At 14.7% G+C, this 21667-nt stretch overlaps 26 protein-coding genes and 26 non-coding genes across 52 annotated transcripts, besides 1 other annotated feature; all 52 read right to left on the bottom strand. All coding sequences in view use genetic code 11, as the record gives it.

Moving 5' to 3' along the window:
* Positions 1-5: 5 nt before the first annotated feature.
* Positions 6-155, bottom strand: BmE (hypothetical protein). The gene has a single exon. It carries the CDS (start codon positions 153-155, stop codon positions 6-8), a length of 150 nt encoding a protein of 49 aa, YP_009363180.1.
* A 7-nt stretch (positions 156-162) lies between these two features.
* BmD (hypothetical protein) lies at positions 163-459 on the bottom strand. Its single transcript has one exon. It carries the CDS (start codon positions 457-459, stop codon positions 163-165), a length of 297 nt encoding a protein of 98 aa, YP_009363179.1.
* A 16-nt stretch (positions 460-475) lies between these two features.
* Positions 476-547, bottom strand: Ser_UGA. The gene has a single exon. It is a non-coding gene; the product is annotated as a tRNA-Ser (tRNA).
* Positions 548-559: 12 nt separating this feature from the next.
* Positions 560-760, bottom strand: BmC (hypothetical protein). The gene has a single exon. It carries the CDS (start codon positions 758-760, stop codon positions 560-562), a length of 201 nt encoding a protein of 66 aa, YP_009363178.1.
* Positions 761-771: 11 nt separating this feature from the next.
* clpC2 (ATP-dependent Clp protease) lies at positions 772-2319 on the bottom strand. The gene has a single exon. It carries the CDS (start codon positions 2317-2319, stop codon positions 772-774), a length of 1548 nt encoding a protein of 515 aa, YP_009363177.1.
* A 3-nt stretch (positions 2320-2322) lies between these two features.
* clpC1 (ATP-dependent Clp protease) lies at positions 2323-4044 on the bottom strand. Its single transcript has one exon. It carries the CDS (start codon positions 4042-4044, stop codon positions 2323-2325), a length of 1722 nt encoding a protein of 573 aa, YP_009363176.1.
* A 30-nt stretch (positions 4045-4074) lies between these two features.
* On the bottom strand, positions 4075-4146 carry Trp_CCA. The gene has a single exon. It is a non-coding gene; the product is annotated as a tRNA-Trp (tRNA).
* A 28-nt stretch (positions 4147-4174) lies between these two features.
* Gln_UUG lies at positions 4175-4247 on the bottom strand. Its single transcript has one exon. It is a non-coding gene; the product is annotated as a tRNA-Gln (tRNA).
* A 17-nt stretch (positions 4248-4264) lies between these two features.
* Positions 4265-5464, bottom strand: tufA (Elongation factor Tu). Its single transcript has one exon. It carries the CDS (start codon positions 5462-5464, stop codon positions 4265-4267), a length of 1200 nt encoding a protein of 399 aa, YP_009363175.1.
* A 10-nt stretch (positions 5465-5474) lies between these two features.
* Positions 5475-6107, bottom strand: rps7 (hypothetical protein). Its single transcript has one exon. The coding sequence runs from the start codon at positions 6105-6107 to the stop codon at positions 5475-5477; it is 633 nt and encodes a 210-aa protein (YP_009363174.1).
* Positions 6104-6490, bottom strand: rps12 (ribosomal protein S12). The gene has a single exon. The coding sequence runs from the start codon at positions 6488-6490 to the stop codon at positions 6104-6106; it is 387 nt and encodes a 128-aa protein (YP_009363173.1).
* Positions 6491-6605: 115 nt separating this feature from the next.
* On the bottom strand, positions 6606-7004 carry rps11 (ribosomal protein S11). Its single transcript has one exon. It carries the CDS (start codon positions 7002-7004, stop codon positions 6606-6608), a length of 399 nt encoding a protein of 132 aa, YP_009363172.1.
* Positions 7005-7033: 29 nt separating this feature from the next.
* rpl36 (ribosomal protein L36) lies at positions 7034-7150 on the bottom strand. The gene has a single exon. It carries the CDS (start codon positions 7148-7150, stop codon positions 7034-7036), a length of 117 nt encoding a protein of 38 aa, YP_009363171.1.
* Positions 7147-7455, bottom strand: BmB (hypothetical protein). Its single transcript has one exon. The coding sequence runs from the start codon at positions 7453-7455 to the stop codon at positions 7147-7149; it is 309 nt and encodes a 102-aa protein (YP_009363170.1).
* An 18-nt stretch (positions 7456-7473) lies between these two features.
* rps5 (ribosomal protein S5) lies at positions 7474-8037 on the bottom strand. The gene has a single exon. The coding sequence runs from the start codon at positions 8035-8037 to the stop codon at positions 7474-7476; it is 564 nt and encodes a 187-aa protein (YP_009363169.1).
* Positions 8038-8044: 7 nt separating this feature from the next.
* On the bottom strand, positions 8045-8620 carry rpl6 (ribosomal protein L6). The gene has a single exon. The coding sequence runs from the start codon at positions 8618-8620 to the stop codon at positions 8045-8047; it is 576 nt and encodes a 191-aa protein (YP_009363168.1).
* A 37-nt stretch (positions 8621-8657) lies between these two features.
* Positions 8658-9080, bottom strand: BmA.2 (hypothetical protein). Its single transcript has one exon. The coding sequence runs from the start codon at positions 9078-9080 to the stop codon at positions 8658-8660; it is 423 nt and encodes a 140-aa protein (YP_009363167.1).
* Positions 8686-10211: a repeat region (Contains two 0.76 kbp repeat unit: 11457..12217 and 12222..12982. Both repeats are 98% identical. No gap. The repeat unit overlapp two genes. One may encode the S8 ribosomal protein.).
* On the bottom strand, positions 9083-9397 carry rps8.2 (hypothetical protein). Its single transcript has one exon. It carries the CDS (start codon positions 9395-9397, stop codon positions 9083-9085), a length of 315 nt encoding a protein of 104 aa, YP_009363166.1.
* BmA.1 (hypothetical protein) lies at positions 9420-9845 on the bottom strand. Its single transcript has one exon. It carries the CDS (start codon positions 9843-9845, stop codon positions 9420-9422), a length of 426 nt encoding a protein of 141 aa, YP_009363165.1.
* Positions 9848-10162, bottom strand: rps8.1 (ribosomal protein S8). Its single transcript has one exon. The coding sequence runs from the start codon at positions 10160-10162 to the stop codon at positions 9848-9850; it is 315 nt and encodes a 104-aa protein (YP_009363164.1).
* Positions 10204-10698, bottom strand: rpl5 (ribosomal protein L5). The gene has a single exon. It carries the CDS (start codon positions 10696-10698, stop codon positions 10204-10206), a length of 495 nt encoding a protein of 164 aa, YP_009363163.1.
* Positions 10679-11080, bottom strand: rpl14 (ribosomal protein L14). Its single transcript has one exon. The coding sequence runs from the start codon at positions 11078-11080 to the stop codon at positions 10679-10681; it is 402 nt and encodes a 133-aa protein (YP_009363162.1).
* On the bottom strand, positions 11077-11298 carry rps17 (ribosomal protein S17). The gene has a single exon. It carries the CDS (start codon positions 11296-11298, stop codon positions 11077-11079), a length of 222 nt encoding a protein of 73 aa, YP_009363161.1.
* Positions 11299-11312: 14 nt separating this feature from the next.
* On the bottom strand, positions 11313-11738 carry rpl16 (ribosomal protein L16). The gene has a single exon. It carries the CDS (start codon positions 11736-11738, stop codon positions 11313-11315), a length of 426 nt encoding a protein of 141 aa, YP_009363160.1.
* A 12-nt stretch (positions 11739-11750) lies between these two features.
* rps3 (ribosomal protein S3) lies at positions 11751-12452 on the bottom strand. The gene has a single exon. The coding sequence runs from the start codon at positions 12450-12452 to the stop codon at positions 11751-11753; it is 702 nt and encodes a 233-aa protein (YP_009363159.1).
* rps19 (ribosomal protein S19) lies at positions 12440-12700 on the bottom strand. The gene has a single exon. It carries the CDS (start codon positions 12698-12700, stop codon positions 12440-12442), a length of 261 nt encoding a protein of 86 aa, YP_009363158.1.
* A 23-nt stretch (positions 12701-12723) lies between these two features.
* rpl2 (ribosomal protein L2) lies at positions 12724-13452 on the bottom strand. The gene has a single exon. It carries the CDS (start codon positions 13450-13452, stop codon positions 12724-12726), a length of 729 nt encoding a protein of 242 aa, YP_009363157.1.
* Positions 13453-13457: 5 nt separating this feature from the next.
* Positions 13458-14060, bottom strand: rpl4 (ribosomal protein L4). The gene has a single exon. It carries the CDS (start codon positions 14058-14060, stop codon positions 13458-13460), a length of 603 nt encoding a protein of 200 aa, YP_009363156.1.
* A 17-nt stretch (positions 14061-14077) lies between these two features.
* Positions 14078-14162, bottom strand: Tyr_GUA. The gene has a single exon. It is a non-coding gene; the product is annotated as a tRNA-Tyr (tRNA).
* Positions 14163-14170: 8 nt separating this feature from the next.
* Lys_UUU lies at positions 14171-14244 on the bottom strand. The gene has a single exon. It is a non-coding gene; the product is annotated as a tRNA-Lys (tRNA).
* A 5-nt stretch (positions 14245-14249) lies between these two features.
* Asp_GUC lies at positions 14250-14324 on the bottom strand. The gene has a single exon. It is a non-coding gene; the product is annotated as a tRNA-Asp (tRNA).
* Positions 14325-14338: 14 nt separating this feature from the next.
* Pro_UGG lies at positions 14339-14412 on the bottom strand. The gene has a single exon. It is a non-coding gene; the product is annotated as a tRNA-Pro (tRNA).
* A 402-nt stretch (positions 14413-14814) lies between these two features.
* Positions 14815-14889, bottom strand: Met_CAU. Its single transcript has one exon. It is a non-coding gene; the product is annotated as a tRNA-Met (tRNA).
* Positions 14890-14906: 17 nt separating this feature from the next.
* On the bottom strand, positions 14907-14961 carry iMet_UAU. The gene has a single exon. It is a non-coding gene; the product is annotated as a tRNA-Met (tRNA).
* Positions 14962-14995: 34 nt separating this feature from the next.
* Glu_UUC lies at positions 14996-15067 on the bottom strand. Its single transcript has one exon. It is a non-coding gene; the product is annotated as a tRNA-Glu (tRNA).
* A 2-nt stretch (positions 15068-15069) lies between these two features.
* Cys_GCA lies at positions 15070-15141 on the bottom strand. Its single transcript has one exon. It is a non-coding gene; the product is annotated as a tRNA-Cys (tRNA).
* Positions 15142-15148: 7 nt separating this feature from the next.
* His_GUG lies at positions 15149-15222 on the bottom strand. Its single transcript has one exon. It is a non-coding gene; the product is annotated as a tRNA-His (tRNA).
* Positions 15223-15234: 12 nt separating this feature from the next.
* On the bottom strand, positions 15235-15305 carry Gly_UCC. The gene has a single exon. It is a non-coding gene; the product is annotated as a tRNA-Gly (tRNA).
* A 15-nt stretch (positions 15306-15320) lies between these two features.
* On the bottom strand, positions 15321-15917 carry rps4 (ribosomal protein S4). The gene has a single exon. It carries the CDS (start codon positions 15915-15917, stop codon positions 15321-15323), a length of 597 nt encoding a protein of 198 aa, YP_009363155.1.
* A 12-nt stretch (positions 15918-15929) lies between these two features.
* Positions 15930-16001, bottom strand: Thr_UGU. Its single transcript has one exon. It is a non-coding gene; the product is annotated as a tRNA-Thr (tRNA).
* Positions 16002-16039: 38 nt separating this feature from the next.
* Positions 16040-18786, bottom strand: lsu. Its single transcript has one exon. It is a non-coding gene; the product is annotated as a 23S ribosomal RNA (ribosomal RNA).
* Positions 18787-18796: 10 nt separating this feature from the next.
* On the bottom strand, positions 18797-18868 carry Ala_UGC. Its single transcript has one exon. It is a non-coding gene; the product is annotated as a tRNA-Ala (tRNA).
* A 72-nt stretch (positions 18869-18940) lies between these two features.
* Positions 18941-19006, bottom strand: Glu_UUC. The gene has a single exon. It is a non-coding gene; the product is annotated as a tRNA-Glu (tRNA).
* A 39-nt stretch (positions 19007-19045) lies between these two features.
* On the bottom strand, positions 19046-20519 carry ssu. Its single transcript has one exon. It is a non-coding gene; the product is annotated as a 16S ribosomal RNA (ribosomal RNA).
* A 55-nt stretch (positions 20520-20574) lies between these two features.
* On the bottom strand, positions 20575-20646 carry Ile_GAU. Its single transcript has one exon. It is a non-coding gene; the product is annotated as a tRNA-Ile (tRNA).
* Positions 20647-20659: 13 nt separating this feature from the next.
* Val_UAC lies at positions 20660-20730 on the bottom strand. Its single transcript has one exon. It is a non-coding gene; the product is annotated as a tRNA-Val (tRNA).
* A 4-nt stretch (positions 20731-20734) lies between these two features.
* Met_CAU lies at positions 20735-20807 on the bottom strand. Its single transcript has one exon. It is a non-coding gene; the product is annotated as a tRNA-Met (tRNA).
* Positions 20808-21222: 415 nt separating this feature from the next.
* Positions 21223-21294, bottom strand: Arg_ACG. Its single transcript has one exon. It is a non-coding gene; the product is annotated as a tRNA-Arg (tRNA).
* Positions 21295-21309: 15 nt separating this feature from the next.
* Arg_UCU lies at positions 21310-21383 on the bottom strand. Its single transcript has one exon. It is a non-coding gene; the product is annotated as a tRNA-Arg (tRNA).
* A 9-nt stretch (positions 21384-21392) lies between these two features.
* Leu_UAG lies at positions 21393-21466 on the bottom strand. The gene has a single exon. It is a non-coding gene; the product is annotated as a tRNA-Leu (tRNA).
* Positions 21467-21495: 29 nt separating this feature from the next.
* On the bottom strand, positions 21496-21566 carry Asn_GUU. The gene has a single exon. It is a non-coding gene; the product is annotated as a tRNA-Asn (tRNA).
* A 12-nt stretch (positions 21567-21578) lies between these two features.
* Phe_GAA lies at positions 21579-21650 on the bottom strand. Its single transcript has one exon. It is a non-coding gene; the product is annotated as a tRNA-Phe (tRNA).
* Between the last annotated feature and the right edge of the window lie 17 nt (positions 21651-21667).

The raw sequence follows: 21667 nt of genomic DNA, 5'->3' as shown, positions 1-21667 counted from the left end.
TTTAATTAAAATATATTTAAAATTCCTAAATTTTTTAATATTTTAGAAAATATTTTTTTTTTAGTTAATGATAATTTTTTATTTTTAAATTTTATTAATTTACAATTATTTTTTATTAATTTTAAATTTTTAAATAAAAATATTTTATTATTTATTTTCATATTATATTTTTTTATTTATAAAAAAGCAATATAAATAATTTCCTTTTATTCTTATTAATAAATATATATATTCTTTATTTTTTTTATCTATATTAAATATTTTATAATTAATTGTATTAAAAAAAATTAATTTTAATTTTTTTATAATACCATTTAATTTTAAGTAATTATTTATAATAAATTGATATGATTTTTTTATAATTAATTTAATTTTTTTATTATTATAATATTTATATTTTTTATTTATAAAATTATTTTTTAAATTAAATAAATTATTATTAAAATTCATAATATTCATATAATTTTTTATAATTAAGAAGATACGGGAATCGAACCCATATTACTAAGATCTCAAATCAAATGCTTAACCATTTAGCTTATCTTCTTTATTTTTTTTATTAAATAATATCTTTTATATAAGATAATAATATAGATTTTGATTTATTAATACCTATTTTTAAATATTGTTGCTTAATTATTTTATTATTATAGTTTATTTTTTCATATGGAAATATATAACCTAATTTTATTTTTTTTTTATTATTTGATATGTTATATAATATTTTTATTTTTTGATTTTTTTTACCTGATAAAAGTATTTTTAATTTTTTCATATTAAATTATTATTATATTTAAAAAAAATTCCTTTATTTACACTTTTATTATTATTATATTTATATATATTTAATATATTTTTATTATTATTAATATTTAATGAATTATTAAAATTTATATAATAAAATAATTCTATTAATTTTGATATAAATTTATATGATTGTTTATTTAATATTCTTGCTCCATATAATTTATTATTTAATAAATTATATAATAAATTTTTTGATATTAATGAAAATATAAAATTTGTATTATATACATATTCAAATTCTAAAAAAAATTTATTTAAAGTTTTCATTAAATAATTAAAATTTTGATATTCAAAAATTAAAATTTCATTAATTCTATTTAAAAACTCAGGTAAAAAATAATTATTAATTGAATTTAATATATGTTTTTTATATATTTTTTTATTATTAATATCATAAATATAATTTTTTTGTCCTAAATTACTAGTAAATAAAATAAATGAATATTTAAAAATACCTTTTACTCCTGTAGATGATGAAAGAATACCTTCATCTAATATTTGTAACATAATATTATTTATATTCTTATGCGCTTTTTCTATTTCATCAAATAAAATAATAGAATAAGGATTTTTATTTATTAAATTAATTAATCTACTACCTTCAGTATATCCTATATAACCAGGAGGTGTACCTATTAATTTAGATATAGAATGACTTTCTTGGTATTCACTCATATCAAATTTTAATAATTTACCTATATTACCATATATAGATTTTGATAATATTTTAGCTATTTCTGTTTTACCTGTACCACTAGGACCACATAATAACCAGCTATTTAATGGTTTTTTATTTTTTTTATTAAAATTATTAAAAATATCCTTTATATTTTTTTTTATAACTGATATTATTAAATCTTGACCGTAAATACATCTATCTAATAATTTATAGCATATATCAGTATTATCTATAAAATTAATATTTAATATATTATTATAATTATTAATTTTTATATTTATTTTATTATTTATTTTTTTTATTATATTAAAAGTATTATTATTAAATTTTTTTAAAATAATATCATTAACTATATTATATTCAATATCATTATTTATAATAAATATTATTTTTTTATTTTTTAAATTTAAATATATATAATCTAAATAATTATTAATTATATTTTTTATTTTACTCAAATCTTTAATTATTATTATAACTCTTTTAAAAGTATTATTAATACTATATATATTATTTATATTTTTTATATTATTATAATTTATATATAATAATATATTTCCTTTATTAGAGTAACCTATTAAATTTTTAAAATATTTAGATATTAAATTAATATTATTATAATCACATTCTATTATCCAAATATCATTATTAAAAAACAAATTAATAAAATTTATTATATTATATATTCTAAAAAAATTATAATAATATATTTTACTATCATTTATAATTAATTTATATAAATTAATATAATTTTTATAATTATATAAAATAAAATTATTAAAATAAATAATTATATAATTTTTATAATTTATTTTATTAAAAAATTGATTCATTATTTATATATTATTTTTATATACTAAAGATTTACCACAAATATCTATACTAATATTATTATTTTCAAAATTATATATTTTATTAATAATATTATTATCTAAAATTCTAATAATTTTTCTAATATTAGTATTATTTTTATTAAAAATTAATGATAAAAATAATTTAATTTTATTAATATTTATACAAAATTTAGATATATTAAATAAAAATTTATCCATAAGTTTATAAATTGAAAATAAATCTAAATAATTAAAAATTAAAATATCATCAATTCTATTTAAAAATTCAATTCTAAAAAATTTTTTAAGTTCTTTAATTACATTTTTAAATATAATATTATTAAATTTAAATTTATTATTTTTACAAATAGAAGAACCTATATTACTTGTAAAAATTAATATAGATTTATTAAAAAATACTTTTATACCTTTTGAATCTGTTAATACACCTTCATCTAGTACTTGTAAAAGTATATCGTATATATATTTATTTGCTTTTTCAGCTTCGTCAAATAAAATAATACTATTTTTATTTTCATTAACAAAATTTGTAAGTTCACCTCCTTTTTCATAACCTAAATATCCTGGTGGTGCGCCAATTAATCTTGATACAGTATACTTATCCATAAACTCACTCATATCAAATTTAATAAATTTTAATTTATTATTATATAATAACTTAGATATAATTTTAGCTAACTCTGTTTTACCTGTACCACTAGGACCACATATAATCCAACTACCTATAGGTTTAATACTATTAATTTCTTTTTTACTAAAAATTTTATTTATATCTACAGTAGATAATTTATGTAATTGATTTTCTTGACCAAATATAAAATTTGATATATATTTATCAAATTTTTTATTTTCTTTAAAAGTATTAATTATATTATTAAAATTTATAATATTATTTAATTTTATATAATTATTAAATATATTTATTTTATTATAATGATATAAATTATTATTAAAATTTATATTATTTAATATTAAAAAATTATTATTATAATTATTTTTTAATAAATCATTAAATATAAAATTATTAAAAATATTTATATTATTAATTTTATTAATAATAATTTTATTTAGTAAAAAATAATTAATATTATTAGTATAATTATTAATTTTTAATTTTTTATAAAATTTATTATTATAAATATTATTAATTTTACTAATAATTATGTTATAATTACTACATATTATATATTTTATAAATTTATTATCTTTTATAAATAAATTTATTATATTATAAATATCTAAAAATTTATTATAATTATCACTATTATTAGTGTTACATTGAATTAAAAAAATTATATTATTATAATATATTTCATACAGAACTAAATAATAATTTATAAAATAAAATTCTTTATAATTTTTTATATCTATACAATAATTATTATCATTTATAAATAATTTATTTAAATCTTTAATATAAATATTATTTAAATCAAACCTATCTATTTCAGTTATATTAATATTAAATAATTTATTATATATATAATTAAAATTCAAATTTAATAAAATATTATTAAAAATATTAAATTTTATATTATTAAATATTATATCTTTATAAATTTTTTGTAGATATAAACATTTATTTATATATTTAAATAAATTAAATTTTAAATAATAATCAAAATTTCTAAAATCTAATAATTTATTTTTATAATTAAAAAAATTTATATAATTATAATTATTTAAATTAAAATAATAATTCATATATTTTTAAAATATATAAATTTAAATACACACCAAATAAAGGAATTAAACCTATATTTATTGATTTGGAATCAATTACTTTATTCATTAAGTTAATTTGGTTATTTATATTAAAATAAATATATATAATTTAGGATAACAGGAATCGAACCTATATTTATGAAATCAAAATTCATAATCTTTTCCTTTTAGATCATATCCTATAATAAAATTTATAAAATTAAGATATAATTTTTGTAATAATACCTGCTCCTATAGTTTTACCTCCTTCTCTTATAGCAAATTTTAATCCTATATTTAATACTGTACTTTTTTGTAATTCAATAATAATATTAACTGAATCACCTGGCATAGCCATTTTTAATTCATTATTATTAGAAAAAATACCTTTAACTTCTCCTGTTATATCACTTGTTCTTATAAAAAACTGTGGTTTATAACCTGATAAAAAAGGTTTATGTCTACCTCCTTCTGATTTAGATAATATATATACATTAGATTCAAATAATTTAAAAGATTTTACTGTATTAGGTTTAGCTAATATATATCCTCTTTTTACATTATTTTTTTTTATATTTCTTAATAATATACCTATATTATCACCAACCTCACCTAAATCTAAAACTTTATTAAACATTTCAATATCAATAACTGTAGTTTGTATTATATTATCATTACCAATAAGTTCAACTTTATCTCCTGATTTAATTTTACCTCTTTCTATTTTACCTGTAACTACAGTACCTCTACCTGTTATTAAAAAACTATCTTCTATAGCCATAAGAAAAGGTTCATTTACATTATCATTTACTACTTTTATATTTTTATCCATAACTTCTACTAAATCTAATATTTTTTTTACCCATATATTATTTAAATCTTCTTTTGAATTAGCGCATTCTAAAGCTTTAAGTGCTGATCCTTTTAATATATTAATATTATTTTCATTATACCCATACTTATTTATTAAAAATAATACTTCTTCTTTAACAAAATTAATTATTTCTTCATCATTAACTTTATCTTCTTTATTTAAAAATACTATTAAATTTTTTACACCAATTTGTTTAATTAATAATAAATGTTCGATAGTTTGTGGCATAGGACCATCTAATAAAGATATAACTAAAATAGCACAATCCATTTGAGTTACACCTACTATCATATTTTTAATATAATCAGCATGTCCAGGACAATCTATATGAGCATAATGTTTAAGTTCACTTTCATACTCTATATGGGCTGTATTTATTGTTATACCTCTTAATTTTTCTTCTGGTGCTGAATCTATTTCACTATAAGTTTTTACCTTAGATAATCCCTTTAAACTTAAAACTTTTGTTATTGCTGAAGTTAATGTTGTTTTACCATGATCTATATGACCTATAGTACCTACATTTATATGTGGTTTTATTTTTATAAATTTATTTTTAATCATTTTTTTTTATATATTTTATTAAATAATTCTTTTTAAACTTTTTATTATTATAATTTATATAATTTTTAATAATAATATTATAATATTTATTTTTTAAATAAATATTTATACTATTTTTTTTATAAATATTATTTATATTAATATATTTATAAAAATAAATAGTTTTAAATTTTTTATTTATAATATAATTATTATTATAATTATTACATTTTAATAAATAATTTAAATAATTTTTATAAAAAAATTTATATAAATTATAATTTATATTTAATTTTTTATTAATAATATTATATAAATTTGTATATAAATAATATAAATAAGTTGGTAAACAAACTTTACCTTTATTTAATTTTATATCATTATATATAAATTTAAAAATAATATTAATAAAGTTAGTAAAATTATATAAATTAGTTATATTTAATATATAATTATTCTCCTCTTTAAACATAATATATATTAATTTATATAAAATATTTAATAAATTATTTAATAAAATTATCTCAAAATTTATTATATTATTATTATATAATAAATTAAATATATTTTTTTTAATAGATAAATAATTACCTTTTATTTGTATTTTTCTACATAATATTTTTAATATATTAATTTTATTATTCATTTATTCCTATATTTTTTTACACCATATTTAGATACTTTATTTTTTCTTAATTTAGAACATACTACATCTGTATCTTTAGCTCCTAAAATAATTTTATATTTTACTCCTGGCAAATCTTTAACATTACATCCTCTAAATAATACAATATCTCTTTCTTTTATATTAGTATTTTCACCAGGTACATAAGCTATTATTTCTTTATTTTTATTTCTTATAAATACCTTAACTACTTTTCTAAGAGCAGAATTTGGTTTCTTAGGAGTAACTATATAAACTTTTTTACATTCACCTTTTTTTTGTGGGCATCCATATAAATTAGGAAATTTTATATATTTTCTTTTTTTAATTCTTTTACCTCTTATAGCTTGATTTAATGTTACCATTTAAATTTTTTATAAATTTATTAAATTTTGAATTAATTCTTCCTTTTTTACAAAAATATATTTTAAAATATAATTTAATTTTTTTATTAATATTTAAATTCATATTTATTTTAATTTATAAATATCTACGTTTTTTAACTCTACATCCATTATAAGAAAACTTAAAATAATTATTAAAATAATCTATTTTAAATTTACTATCAATTTTTTTAATTTTAAAAAGATATTCTATTATTTTTTTACTAAAATAATTTTTTCCTTCAATTATTAAACTTATATTATATAATTTATTTTTTATCAAAAAAAATATAAATTTAAATAATAATAACTTTATTGAATCGTTACAAAGTTTATTTGAATTTATAAATGATTTTGAACCACATGAAGATGAGTATAAAACTTTAATAAATTTTATATTATTTTTAAATATATCATTTGTTGTTTTATATACAGTTATAAATATATTTCTTCTTTTAAAAGATATATAAGAAATAATATTTAATTTATTTGATATTTTTTTATTACTATAAAAACTATTTTTAATCATCCTTGTTTAGTTTTATGTCTTTTAATACTATTACAAATATTTATTAATATTTTATTTCTTCTTATTAATCTACATTTTTTACAAATTTTTTTAACAGATGATCTTATTTTCATTTTTTTAATTTATATTTTTGTAATAATAAATTTTTTTTATATAATTCTTTTTTTAAACATAAAAATAAAGAAGATAATGAAAATCTTATTCCTATTATACTAAATATAGTTAATTTATAAATAGATAAATAACTAAAATTATTACTTAAAAATAATAAAATATATAATTTAAAAATACCTATACCATAAGTGTAAAATTTTAAATTATAAAATAAATTTTTATTTACTCTTAATATAAATATATTTTTAAATAAACTAAATTTTTTATTATATTTAATTTTATTCTTAATTTTTTTTTTAATCATTTTATTTATTATTTATAATTAATTAAATTTAACTAATGAATTTAATAATAATTTAACTAAAATATTAATATTTTTAGAATAAAATGAAATTAAATTAAATTTATTTGTACCTAATACAGAGTAAATAGAACTAACTACTTTCATTAATTTAAATTTATCTCTAAATCTATTAATAAATTTAATTTTACAACCTTTATATTTAAAATAACTATAAGTATTTATTTTATAATTTTGTTTAATTATATAAATATTATTAATAGATCTAAATTTAGCTAACTCAATAGTATTAAAGAATTTATTATTTATATAAACTCCTAATCCACACCATCCTGTTTTATTACCACAACAAGATGTAATTTTATAATTCATAACTCTACCTTTAGATAATGTATGAGAAATTCTATTTATAGAAATAATTTTATAAATAATTTTTAAATTAAAATTTTTATATTTATTACTAAATAAATTTATATTTAATTTATTTAAATATTCTAATTTTGTATTAAAAAATTTAAATTTACCTAATTTATTTATTTTTATAAATAAATATTTATTAAATAAATAATTATTATAATTTTTCATATTTTATTTACTTATTTTTTTTATAAATTTTAATATTTAAAATTTCATTAGGATATTTAATACCTTTACCCGTATAAACATTATACTTTTTAATATTTTTTATTCTACTTGAAAAATTATTTAAATAATCATTAATAATAGTTATTTTATTAAATTTATTATTTACAGTTAAAAAATTTTTATTATTAATTATACTGTTATTAAATCCATAATTTTTAAATAATATAATTTTAATATCATATTTACTAAATTTAATAATTAATTTATTATATAATTTTAAATAATAAAATTTACAAAATAAATTAGAAGATTCTAAATAATTATCATTATTTTTATTAAATAATATTTTTTTTAAATTACTAAAATATGAATTTATTATATTTACAAATTTATTATTAAATAAAAAAAATATTTTTAAATTATTTAAAAAAATAACAAATAAATTATTTAAAATATAAATTTTTTTATTATATAATATTTTATTATTTACTATAGTAAGATAATTAAAATTTAATACCCTATCAAATAAATAAATTAAAGATATATTTTTATTAATAAATAATTCATAATTATTAAATATCATAATATATTTTTTATTAAAAATAAAATTATAATTAATTTTATATATATTTCATAAAATTAAATAAAATTAATTTTACACTTTTACTTATAAATTTTTTAATATAAGTATATATAATCTTAATTGGATCAATACTTTTTCTTATATCTTTATTTTTTTTTTCTTCTAATTCCAATTCACCTAATAAAAAAGGTAAATAATTATTTTTTAATTCTCTACATAAAAATCCTTGTAAAGTTAATTTATTTATATTTTTTCTAAAATATGCTCCAAAAAAGAATTTAGCATGTTTTTTTAATAATAATTGAACTATACAAATTGATAAATAATATGAATAACTTAACATAATTGAATTAGCCATTTTACCTTCATAACATAATGCTATTATTGAATATAAATAAATTTTTAATGCTGGAATTGAATTTACAAATTTTATAAATTTGTTTATATACTTATAAATTATTTTTATATTAAATACCATAATATTTTATTTAAATTTTTTACTAAAATTTTACAATATATATATATTAAATATACTACTTCTAAAGTAAAATTTCTCATTTTAATACGTTCTTCATTATACTTATTTTCTTCATAATCAATTATAAATAATTCACTTAATTTATATAATAATGAATCAATAATTGATTTACTTTTATTATCAAATTTTAATAAAAATAATTCTTTATACTTAGTATATATAAATTTTTTATTTAAATTATAAATAAATTTACAAAATTTTTTATATATAGAACTATTTTTAATAAATAATTTTATTATTTTTATTATATTTGTTATTGTTTTACTTATTATTAAATTTTATATTTAAAATTATTAATTTTACACTTTTACTTATAAATTTTTTAATATAAGTATATATAATCTTAATTGGGTCAATACTTTTTCTTTTATATTTATTTTTTCTTTCTTCTAATTCCAATTCACCTAATAAAAAAGGTAAATAATTATTTTTTAATTCTCTACATAAAAATCCTTGTAAAGTTAATTTATTTATATTTTTTCTAAAATATGCTCCAAAAAAGAATTTAGCATGTTTTTTTAATAATAATTGAACTATACAAATTGATAAATAATATGAATAACTTAACATAATTGAATTAGCCATTTTACCTTCATAACATAATGCTATTATTGAATATAAATAAATTTTTAATGCTGGAATTGAATTTACAAATTTTATAAATTTGTTTATATACTTATAAATTATTTTTATATTAAATACCATAATATTTTATTTAAATTTTTTACTAAAATTTTACAATATATATATATTAAATATACTACTTCTAAAGTAAAATTTCTCATTTTAATACGTTCTTCATTATACTTATTTTCTTCATAATCAATTATAAATAATTCACTTAATTTATATAATAATGAATCAATAATTGATTTACTTTTATTATCAAATTTTAATAAAAATAATTCTTTATACTTAATATCTATAAATTTTTTATTTAAATTATAAATAAATTTACAAAATTTTTTATATATAGAACTATTTTTAATAAATAATTTTATTATTTTTATTATATTAGTCATTGTTGTTATATATTGTTAATTTTTTAATTAATTATTTTAAAATTATTTTTAATTAAATAATATAATCTATATTTATTATTTATATTATTTTTAAATATAATATTTATAATAAAATTTATATTTTTAAAATTAAATTTATCATTTAAATTATACTTATCTGTAAAAAAATTAAATTTACTATTATTTATATATATATTAAAATTAAAAAATTTATCAAATTTATAAAATTTAATATTTTTTAAATTTCTATTAAAATTAAATAAAGTTATATTTTTAAATAATTCTAATAAAAAACAATTAATTTTATACTTATTTACCAAAAGAACTTTAGCCATAAAAAACTTATTAATATTTAATTTATAATTTAAAAATAATGGTTTTTGATTTGTTAATACATACATAAATTTAAAAATTTCTTTATATTCTTTACTATTTTTACTAAATATACTATAATTATCTATAAAACATAAAATATTAATTTTATTAATAATTTTTTTATTACATAATAAATTTTGCATTTTTTAAATTAACTTTTGATTTATAAAATATTTTTTTAACAATATTAGACATAATACCTATAACTTTTTTACCCTCTATAATATTTTTTTCTTTATTTATAACTATAACAGAATTTTTACAAGATCTCATACTATTATTAAAATTAATTTTACTATATTTTTTACTTTTAACTATAAAAAATTTAAATAAACTAGATTTACTTGTATATACTCTACTATAATCACCAAATCTTTTATTTTTTAATATTCCTTTTTTAACAGATCCAATTATAAAATCACATATATTTAATTTAATACTACTTTTACCTAAAATACCTATACTTAAAATTTTTTTTAAACCACTATTATCTGATATATTAAATAAAGAACTAATAATAATCATATCTTACCAAAATATTTAACAAATTTATCTTTATAAATATAATTATTAAATAATATTATATCACCTAAACTAATTTCATTTCTAAAATCTAAATTTTTAATTACATTAATCTTTGATTTTTTTATATACTTATTATTATACTTTTTATTTCTATTAAATCTAAAATTATAATATTTATTTTTATTAATTTTTATTAAAATATTAACTCTTTTTATCATAACTACAAAATAAATCAAAAATAATTTTTTTTAACTAAACATACTTTAAAAGGAAATCTACAAGATATTTTATTAAAAATATTTTTAATTAAATCAAATTTAATATCTTCAATTTCAAATATAACACTACCTGGACTAACTTTATAAACCCAATATGATATTAATCCTACCCCACTTCCCATTCTAGATGATTTTGATTTTTTTGAAATTGGAAAATTTGGATATATAATAGTCCATATTTTACTAATTTTTTTTATATTTTTATTTAATATAAATCTTATAGATTCTAATTGACTTGATGATATTGATCCAAAACTTTTTGATATAATACCATATAATCCATAATTTAAATTAATATTATTTAATTTATTATTTAAACTATAACTACTGTTATGAATTTTTTTATATTTATAATACTTAGGAAATAATAAATTAATCATTTTTTACTTACTTTAATTTACATTTATCCAAATTTTTAAACCTATAACTCCTTTATCTGTATTTATACTATCTGTAAAATAATAAAATTTAGAAGTTATAGTTTGCATATATAAACTACCTATTGAATATATATCAACTTTTGATCTATTATTTAACTTATTAAACCTACCTGAATATATAAATTTAATACCTATTACATTAAATCTTTTTTTATATTTAAATTTAAAAACTTTATTACAATAAAAAATAATACTTTTTTTAAATTTTTTATAATCATAAAAAGTAAATTTTAAACTACTTAAAGGTTCAATTAAATTATAATAAGTTAAATTAGATAATTTTAATATAAAAAAATTTTTTATTTTACCATAAAATTTATAATTTTTAAAATAATTAAAATATAAAGTAATATTTAAAAATAAATTTTTAATAATATTAATAACTTTTTTATTATATATTCTTGAAAATATAAAATTAATAACAATAATTTTAATATTTATAAATTCTACTTTAGTAAATAAATATTTACTTAAAATATAACTATTAATTAAATTTAAATTTTTTTTAACTAAATAAAGTAAATTAATATATATATTAAAAAATTTAAAATAAGAAATATTATTAGATTTTTTATTAAAATATAAAAATTGTTTATTTATATATGAATTAAAATATTTAGATCTAAAAACTATAGGTGATATTACTTTTGACATTTTTTAATAAATTTATTTTTAAAAAATTTACGCTTATTTATTGTATATATAAAATTTTTTAATTTATAATTTAATTTATTATAATTTACAATAATAGGTATATAACTTTTACCGTTATATACTTTTAATATTGAATTTAATAAATATTTAGTTAATAATATATTTCTATTTCTTGTTTTAATTATAAATTTTTTATATTTTTTATTTTTATTATTAATTTTTCTATAAAAATTTTTATCAAATATTATTTTTTTCCATAAAATATTAATAATCATTTTCTTTTTGCTGTTTTTATACCTTTAATTGACTTACCATATATAGAATAAATGGATTTACGTCCTATAGAAGTTTTACCTTCTCCTCCTCCATGTGGATGATCAACAACATTCATAGCTTTACCTCTAACAATAGGTCTTATTCCATATTTATATGAATAACCTGCTTTATTAAAAAAATTTATTTTTTTTTCATCTGGTTTACCCAAAAAAACTTTACAATTTTTATTTATTTTTATAATTTTACTAGATGGTAATTTAATAAAATAATAATTACAATTAAAAGAAAGTATTGTTGCAAATGAATTAAATGATCTACAATAAGTTGATTTACTAGTTTTATAATTTTCAATATTAAAAATTATATTACCATATGATAATCTAAAAATATAAGAAGAATCACCTTCTGATAATAAAGAAATATTAAATAATTTAATAATATCACCTTTATTAATTTTTTGTGCTTTTATAAATACTCTTTCAATATTTATACTACTATTATTTAAATAAATACATTTAATTAATAAAGAATTTTTGTATAAATAATTATTAAAAACCTTAGTAATAAAAAAATTTTGATTATTATTACTATTTAAATTAAAATAATAATTATCTATAATAAAATATTTATTATTTAAAAAACTACGTTTACTTCTAGATATTATAATACCTTTATTACTTCTACCTAAATTTCTATTAACTTTAAATAAATATAAATTAATCATGTTTATTAAAAAAATATTATATTATTATATATTTTTAAATTTTTTATACATAAATATATAGATTTACTATTATTTATAAAATTAAAACTATATTTATTTTTATAAAATTTATTAAAATATAATAAATAATAATAATAATTATAATTATTATTAAATAAAAATAAACTAAAAATCAATTTTAAATAATAATAATCTACATAATTTATTAATGATCTTTTATTTATATTTAAAAAATTAAAAAAATAACTAATATACTTATTATAAATATTATTATAAAATTTAAAATTAAATTCTCTAAAACCAAAACAATAATAACCACCAACAAATATATTAGTACTTTTTGTTTTTATACGTGATTTTCCTGAAGATTTTTGAGATCTAATTTTTTTTGAACTAAAAGAACTATTAAATTTACTTAAAAAATTATTATATTTTTTTTTATTAAAATTTATTAAAAATAATAAAATATAAAAAAAATTAAATAATTTATTATTATTTAATATTTTATTTAATATAATTATTTTTCTTTTAAAAGTATAAAAAATATTTGTATAAATATTATATTTATTTAAAATTATAATATTATTATTAATCATATATTTATATATATTTATATAAATATAAATGAAGAAAATCAGATTCGAACTGATGAAGATTTAACTATCAATGGACCTACAAACCACCCCTTTAGACCGCTAAGGTATTTCTTCAAATTAATTAAACTGCCTGAGAATCGAACTCAGAACCATTCGCTTAAAAGACGAAAACTCTACCAAATTAAGCTAACAGTTCAAATACGAAATTAATGAGATTCAAACTCATATCTTTACATTGACAATGTAATATTATATCTATAATTTAACTATAATTTCAAATTATATATATTTCAAAAAAATTGGATTTAAACCAATAATCATTTATACCCAAAATAAATATGTTAATCAATTACACCATTTTTTGATAAAAAATCAGAAAGAAAGGGAATCGAACCCTTATATTTTAAATTAGCAATTTAAATATTAAACCTTTTTCTTTCTCTTAGAGATAAAGGGACTTGAACCCTTAATTTTATTTCTAAAAATGGATTTTCGATATAATTAAATTAATGTTAATATGCGGTATTATTATTTTTATTTTATTATACAAGACTTTTTCTTTTATTTTTAAATTTTATAAAATAACTTTGTTAAAGTCGTTTGAATTTATTATATAAATTTTATATAAAAATTTCAGAAATAATTATTCTTATTTTCAATAGTTAGAAAAATTCCTCATTTTTATAATTATTATAAATAATAATTTATAAATTTAATAAGTCCATTGTGTTTACCTATTTCACCATATCTCTTAATTTTATTTATATATATCTGAGTAGATTTGAACTACTGAAATTAATGAGTCATGGGCCCATTGCTATAACCACTAAGCTACAGATATAAATTATATAATATAATAAATATTTATTATTTTATATATATATAATATATATATATAAAATAATAAATTATTATATTTATATAATATAAATATATAAAATTATACTTACCCTTGAGGAAATTTTAATTCCTATTTATTTCATGAAAAGAAATTGTCCTATCAATTAAACGACAAGAGCTTAAATTTTATTCAGATTTAAACTGAAAATTTATAATCTGCAATTATTTGTTATATCAATTTAACTATAAAATTAAATAAAAGGGTATAAGATGGGTATTTAACCCATAACTTTAAGAATCACAATCTCAAGTCATTATCAATTTGCATATACCTAACATTTATTTATATTAGTAAAGAGATTTTAACTCTCATATTTAATTTGGAAAATTAATATTTTAACTTTAAATTATACTAACATTAATTTATATATTTTATTTTTGTATTAATAATTTATTATTATTAAAACAAATTATATTTAAATTTAAATTATTATTATATTTATTAAATAATTCTAATATATATTTTATTAAAAAAATATTATTATTTTTTATATTTTTTTTAAAATAATAAAAATAATTTATATTAGGTAATTTATATAAATTATTTAATTTTTTTATTTTTATTATTGATTTTATTTTTAATATAAAACTAGGACAAGTAATTATTTTATTATTTACATAAATAAAATTATGTTTTATATTTTGTTTTGATTGAAAAATAGAAGAATATATATTTGATATAAATAATATATAATCTAATCTAGATTTTAATTTATTTATTAAACATAATATATTTTTTGTATTTAAAATTTTATAAAAAAATATTTGATTTTTTTTTTTAATATTATGTATTGTTCTTATAATTTTTTCTTTTAATTTAAATATATTTAAACTATTATTATTATTTATAAATTTTATTTTTTGTTGTTTAAATTTATTATTTACTTTTATTGTAAATCCAGGTAAAAAAATTAAATTTAATTTTTTTAATTTATTTAATTTTTTTATAAACATATTAAATTTATTTATTTTTATTTAATTAACTAATAATGAGAGTCGAACTCATATTCTACTGATTACAAATCAGTTATTTTACTTATAAACTATATTAGTTTATTATTTAAATTTAATAATTTAAAAATATGATTTTTAAATAAATATATATTATATTTGTTAAGTATATTGCTATATTTATGCAAAATTATTTTTTTATCATTTAATATAAATGATATCTTAAATTAATAGAACATATTTATTATAAATTTCTCATTTATATGCTTTCAATGATTATATTTTTATTTATGTTTAGCTACCTAACATTTATACTTTTAAGTAATTAGTACACCATTTACATAATCTTTTTAATCCTTTCGTACTAAAAAAAATTTAAGCAATGTTCAATAAACTTACACTGGATATGGACCAAACTGTCTTGCGACGTTCTGAACCCAGCTCACGTACCGCTTTAATGGGTGAACAAACCAACCCTTTGAGCTTTCTTCATCTCAAGGATGCGATAAGCCGACATCGAGGTGCCAAACCTTCCCGTTAATATGAACTATCAGGAAAGATAAGCCTGTTATCCCTAGAGTAACTTTTATCCGATTATCGACAACAAAATCATTTATAAATAAGTTTGTCGGGTCAATAAGACCGATTTTCATCTCTGTTTAATATGTTTTTTTAACAGTTAAGCTATAATAATTAATACCTTTTAGTAATTATTTACTTTTAATTTTATTTTAAGTTTTATATAACCTTTGTTCACCTCCGTTACTATTTAGGAGGGGACCGCCCCAGTCAAACTACCAAATCTAAAAATGTTTTATTTTAAGTTATATTAATTTAATAATTAGAATTACTTATTTTAATATAATGGTATTTCATATATAAAAAATTTATAATTAAATTTTTAACCATTTATTCTACATATTATTAAAATTTTCATCCATTAATAGATTATAGTGAAGCTTCATAGGGTCTTTCTGTCCTAGTGTAAGTTATCCGTATCTTCACAGATATTATTATTTCATTGAGATTATCTTTAAGACAGTGTTCAAATCGTTACGTCTTTCATGCAGGTCGGAACTTACCCGACAAGGAATTTCGCTACCTTCGGACCGTTATGAATACAGCCGCCGTTTAACTAGAGTTTATTAAAATATATATTGTATTTAACATTTTTATTCACTTACTAGAACTGGGCAGACGTCAGCTTTTATACATCATTATTAAACTTTGCAAAAGCTTGTGTTTTTGATAAACAGTCGTTTGAACCAAGTATATATTGCTCAAAGAGCATTCTTTATCCCTAAGTTACAGAATCAATTTGCCTAGTTCCTTAAAGATAATTTACTCATCCTCTTAATATTTATTCCACCTATTAACATGTTTAAGATTTAATACGAGTATTTATTTTTTTTATAAATTTAAAATATTTTTTTCTTTATAAAAGAAATTATAAATTTTTATATAAAAATAAAAGTATAAAAATATTAATTTATAACCCATCTATTACACATTTAGTCTAGTATTAGGTCTCGACTAACCCTATTAGAAAAACTCAATTAATAGGAAACCTTAAATATTAAAGGTATTGAATTTATTTCAATATTTTATTACTTAAATCAGCATTATCTCTTTTATAAAATTAATTTATTATTTAATTTACATATAATTTATTTTTATAAAAAGTTCTCCTACCATTTTATTATATTAAAATATTAATTTTAAATATTTTATATAAAATTTATAGAATCGGTAATTAATTTATTCCTGATTATTTTTGATGCTATATTATTTTACTAATGAGCTGTTACGCACTCTTTAAATAATAGCTGCTTCTAAGCTTAATATTTTAGTTGTAATCATATTAAAACTATCTTTAAAAAACTTAATTAATATTTATGGACCTTATCTAATAATCTGGGCTGTTTCCCTCTTGACAATTAAGCTTATCCCTAATAGTCTCAATTTTTATGATATTTAAATTATAAAAAAACTTAAAAAGTTAATTATAAATTAATAAAAATTTATTAGTTTGTTAAATTATTTTTATATTATATAAAATATAAAAATAATTATACATATCTCTACCTTTTATTAAATATATTACATAAAATCTGTACCTAAATACATTTCGGAGAAAACCAGTTAGCTCCAAATTCGATTAGCATTTCACAGCTAATTATATATTTTCTAATGATTTTGCAACATCAATTAGTTCAGACATATAATTTATTAAAATAAATTATATTCTTATATATAATTAGATCATTTGGGTTCGGGTCTATAATATACAAATATAAATTAACTTATTAATTTTAAATTTGTGTTATCTATTATTTAAAAATTTTTTAATATGTTTGTATTATTATAACTCACTGACTCATTCTTCAACAAGCAATTAATTTAATTATTTTAAATTAAATTAAATTTTAAAATAAATAAAAATTTCATTATCTTTTCAATTATTTTTCCAAATATCTTTTCACCTTTCCTTCACAGTACTATTTCTCTATTAAATTTTAATATATTTTTAAGTTTACAAGATGATACTAGTTTATGTTCAAATAAAATTTGTAATTATTTTACTTTAAATAAATATATTTATTTAATATATACTATTTTATTAATTTATTTTTTTTCGATCGCCTCTACTTAAAAAATCGTTGTTACTTTATTTTCCTCTAGATACTAAGATGATTCAGTTCTCTAGGTTTGTTATTAAATAAAATATTTATATATTCAGATACTTATTTTTAATATTTATTAATTATTAAAATATAAATTTCATTATTTATTTTTTTATAATTTTTAAAAATAAATTGTATGTCTTTTTTCACTTATTAAAATTATAGGAATTCATTTTTATTTATTATATTTAAATTATATTATTTATAATTTTATGGAGATAAGTAGATTCAAACTACTTAATTTATTATGCAAGAATAATATTTTTTCTATTAAATTATATCCCCTTAAATAAAAATTTTAAATATTTTATTATTTTATTAATATTTTTTATAATATTAATATTTTCATCTTTAAATTAATTATTAATAAATTATAATTATTAAATTTTATTAGAAACTTAATATTTTTTTAATTTAATAAATTTTATCATTTAAAATTATATTCCATTTTTTATTTATTTATTTTATATCTAGCCGCACTTTCCAGTACGGCTACCTTGTTACGACTTCATCCACATTAATATATTAATATTTCATTATATATTATATAATTTATAACTATATATCTTTACGGATACGACGGGCGGTGTGTACAAAACTCAATTATTTATTCACCGTTATTTAGCTTACTAACGATTACTAGCAGTTCCTTCTTATTAATAATATTGACTTTTCAATCAATAATCCGTACTGAAAATAATTTTATTGATAATTAAATTCTATTTCTAGTTTAATTTTATTATTAATTATCATATTGTTTTTATTTATTGTGTCACGTAATCTGCCCAAAATATAAGGGGCATAATGATTTGACTTGATCCTTTTCCTCCTTTTATATTATAAAATATAATTCTTTATAAAAGTATAAAAAAACAATAAAAAGGGTTTCGCTAGTTACAAAACTTAATTTGACACCTCAAAGCACTAGCTGACGACAACCATGCACCACCTAAGTTTATTTATAAATATATTTTAATATATTCATTTTAAATGTGTTAAATTTTGGTAAGGTATTACGGTCTTCATCGAATTAAGTTACGTGACCCACTGCTTATATGAGTTCCCGTCAGTTCCTTTGAATTTAATTCTTACGAATGTACTACTCAGGCGGAATATTTAACGTATTTACTTTAATATAAAAATATTTAAATAATACTTTTACATTTAATATTCATAATTTACAACTAAGACTACTGGGGTATCTAATCCCATTTGCTCCCTTAGCTTTCATTATTTAGTATTAGATTATATTAGTTTAATATTTTCATTAATGGTATTCTTTTTTGTATCCAAATATTTCACTATTACTCAAAAAATTCTTTAAACTTAAATAATAATCTTTAATTTTATATATAGTATAAAATTTTAAAAGTTAAGCTTTTAAATTTTATTTATACTTTATAAAATAACCTATTAATGCTTTATGCCCAATAATTTCGAATAACGCTCATATCCTCTGTATTACCGCGGCTGCTGGCACAGAGTTAGCCGATATTTTAATCTATATTTCATTTATTATATTTTAGATTTACAGAAGTTTACGATTTAATCTCCCTTCACAAGACATTACTTTGTCTAGCTTTCGCTAATTGCAAAAAATTCCCTGCCGCTAACTTTCTTAAAAGTTTGGACATTGTTCCAGGTCCAATGTGGCTGAACACCCTCTCAGGCCAGCTATCTATTTTGACTTTATATATTTTTATATATTAAATAGTTAATAGAGTATATAATTAAAATTAAACAAATATCTTTATGTAATTTATTTATAAAAAATTTATTTTGAATTTAAAATTCAAGTATAATTTAATCTTTATAATTATATATATTACTCACCTGTACACTAACTTATTATTTATATTATAAGTTTAATTAGCAAGCATTTTATATGTATGTCTTTAGCGTTAATTCTAAGCCAGGATCAAACTTATTTTTATAAGTATTCTTATATTTACTTAAATAATATAAATTTTTATTATATTATTTATTTATTTTAGATTTTTTTGGAATTGAACCAAATATTTTATCCTTATCAAAGATATGTTTTACCAGTAAACTAAAAATCTTATTTTATATAAAAAGGTAATATTAGAATTGAACTAATTTTTTTTATATGTAAAATAAATACTTTACCATTAAGTTAATTACCTAAATAAATAAGATGCAGACTCGAACTGCAATCTCCAGACCATGAAGCTGGTAAGTTTCCTTATTACTATATCTTATTTTTTAATTTTAAATATTTTTATATATATCATATAATATATATATATATATATTAATAATTTTATATTATATTATTAAATAAATAAATAATTATTTATTTTAAATTATATAATTATATTATTAAATTTAATTAAATTTTAAATAAAAATTATATTATTATTATTATTTTAAAATAATTAGATTTTAATTTATTATTTTTATTTATTTTGAATATAATTTAATTAGTTATATATTTTTATAAATTATTAATGTTTTTTATTATTTAAGAACACAAATTTTATATCTAATATAATTATATTAGATATATAAAATTTATGTTATTAGATAATATATTTTATATTAAAAACTTAATAGAAAAATATATATAATATAAAAATATATTAAATTTGTTATTATTTGATTTTTTTATTAAATATTAGATTTAAAAGGATTTTAACCTTTATTTTATGCTTCGTATTCATATACTTTAATTATTAAGTTATAAATCTTTTATTTTATTAACTAGAGTTTAATAGGAATTAAACCTATATATTAAATTTAGAAGATTTATGTTTTTATCAAATTAAACTATAAACTCTTATTATTTTACAAATAAAGAGATTCTAACTCTTATTAATTAAATTCTAAATTTAATGTGTATAACAATTCCACCATATTTGTTTATTTAATTTAATAATAATTTTTAATTTCTTCTTTAATTGGAATTGAACCAATATTTATCGGTTAACAGCCGATTGTTATACCATTTAACTATAAAGAAGTATAATTATATTATCAAAAGTCAGAATTGAACTGACAACCTATGATTCTTCAAATCATTACTCTACCAATGAGCTATTTTGATTTATATAATAATAATTA

Source organism: Babesia microti (genome assembly GCF_000691945.2).
Source record: "Babesia microti strain RI apicoplast complete genome".
NCBI classification, from domain to species: domain Eukaryota; phylum Apicomplexa; class Aconoidasida; order Piroplasmida; family Babesiidae; genus Babesia; species Babesia microti.
Note: the sequence above shows the minus strand (reverse complement) of the source record. Positions and strands in the feature narration are given on the sequence as shown.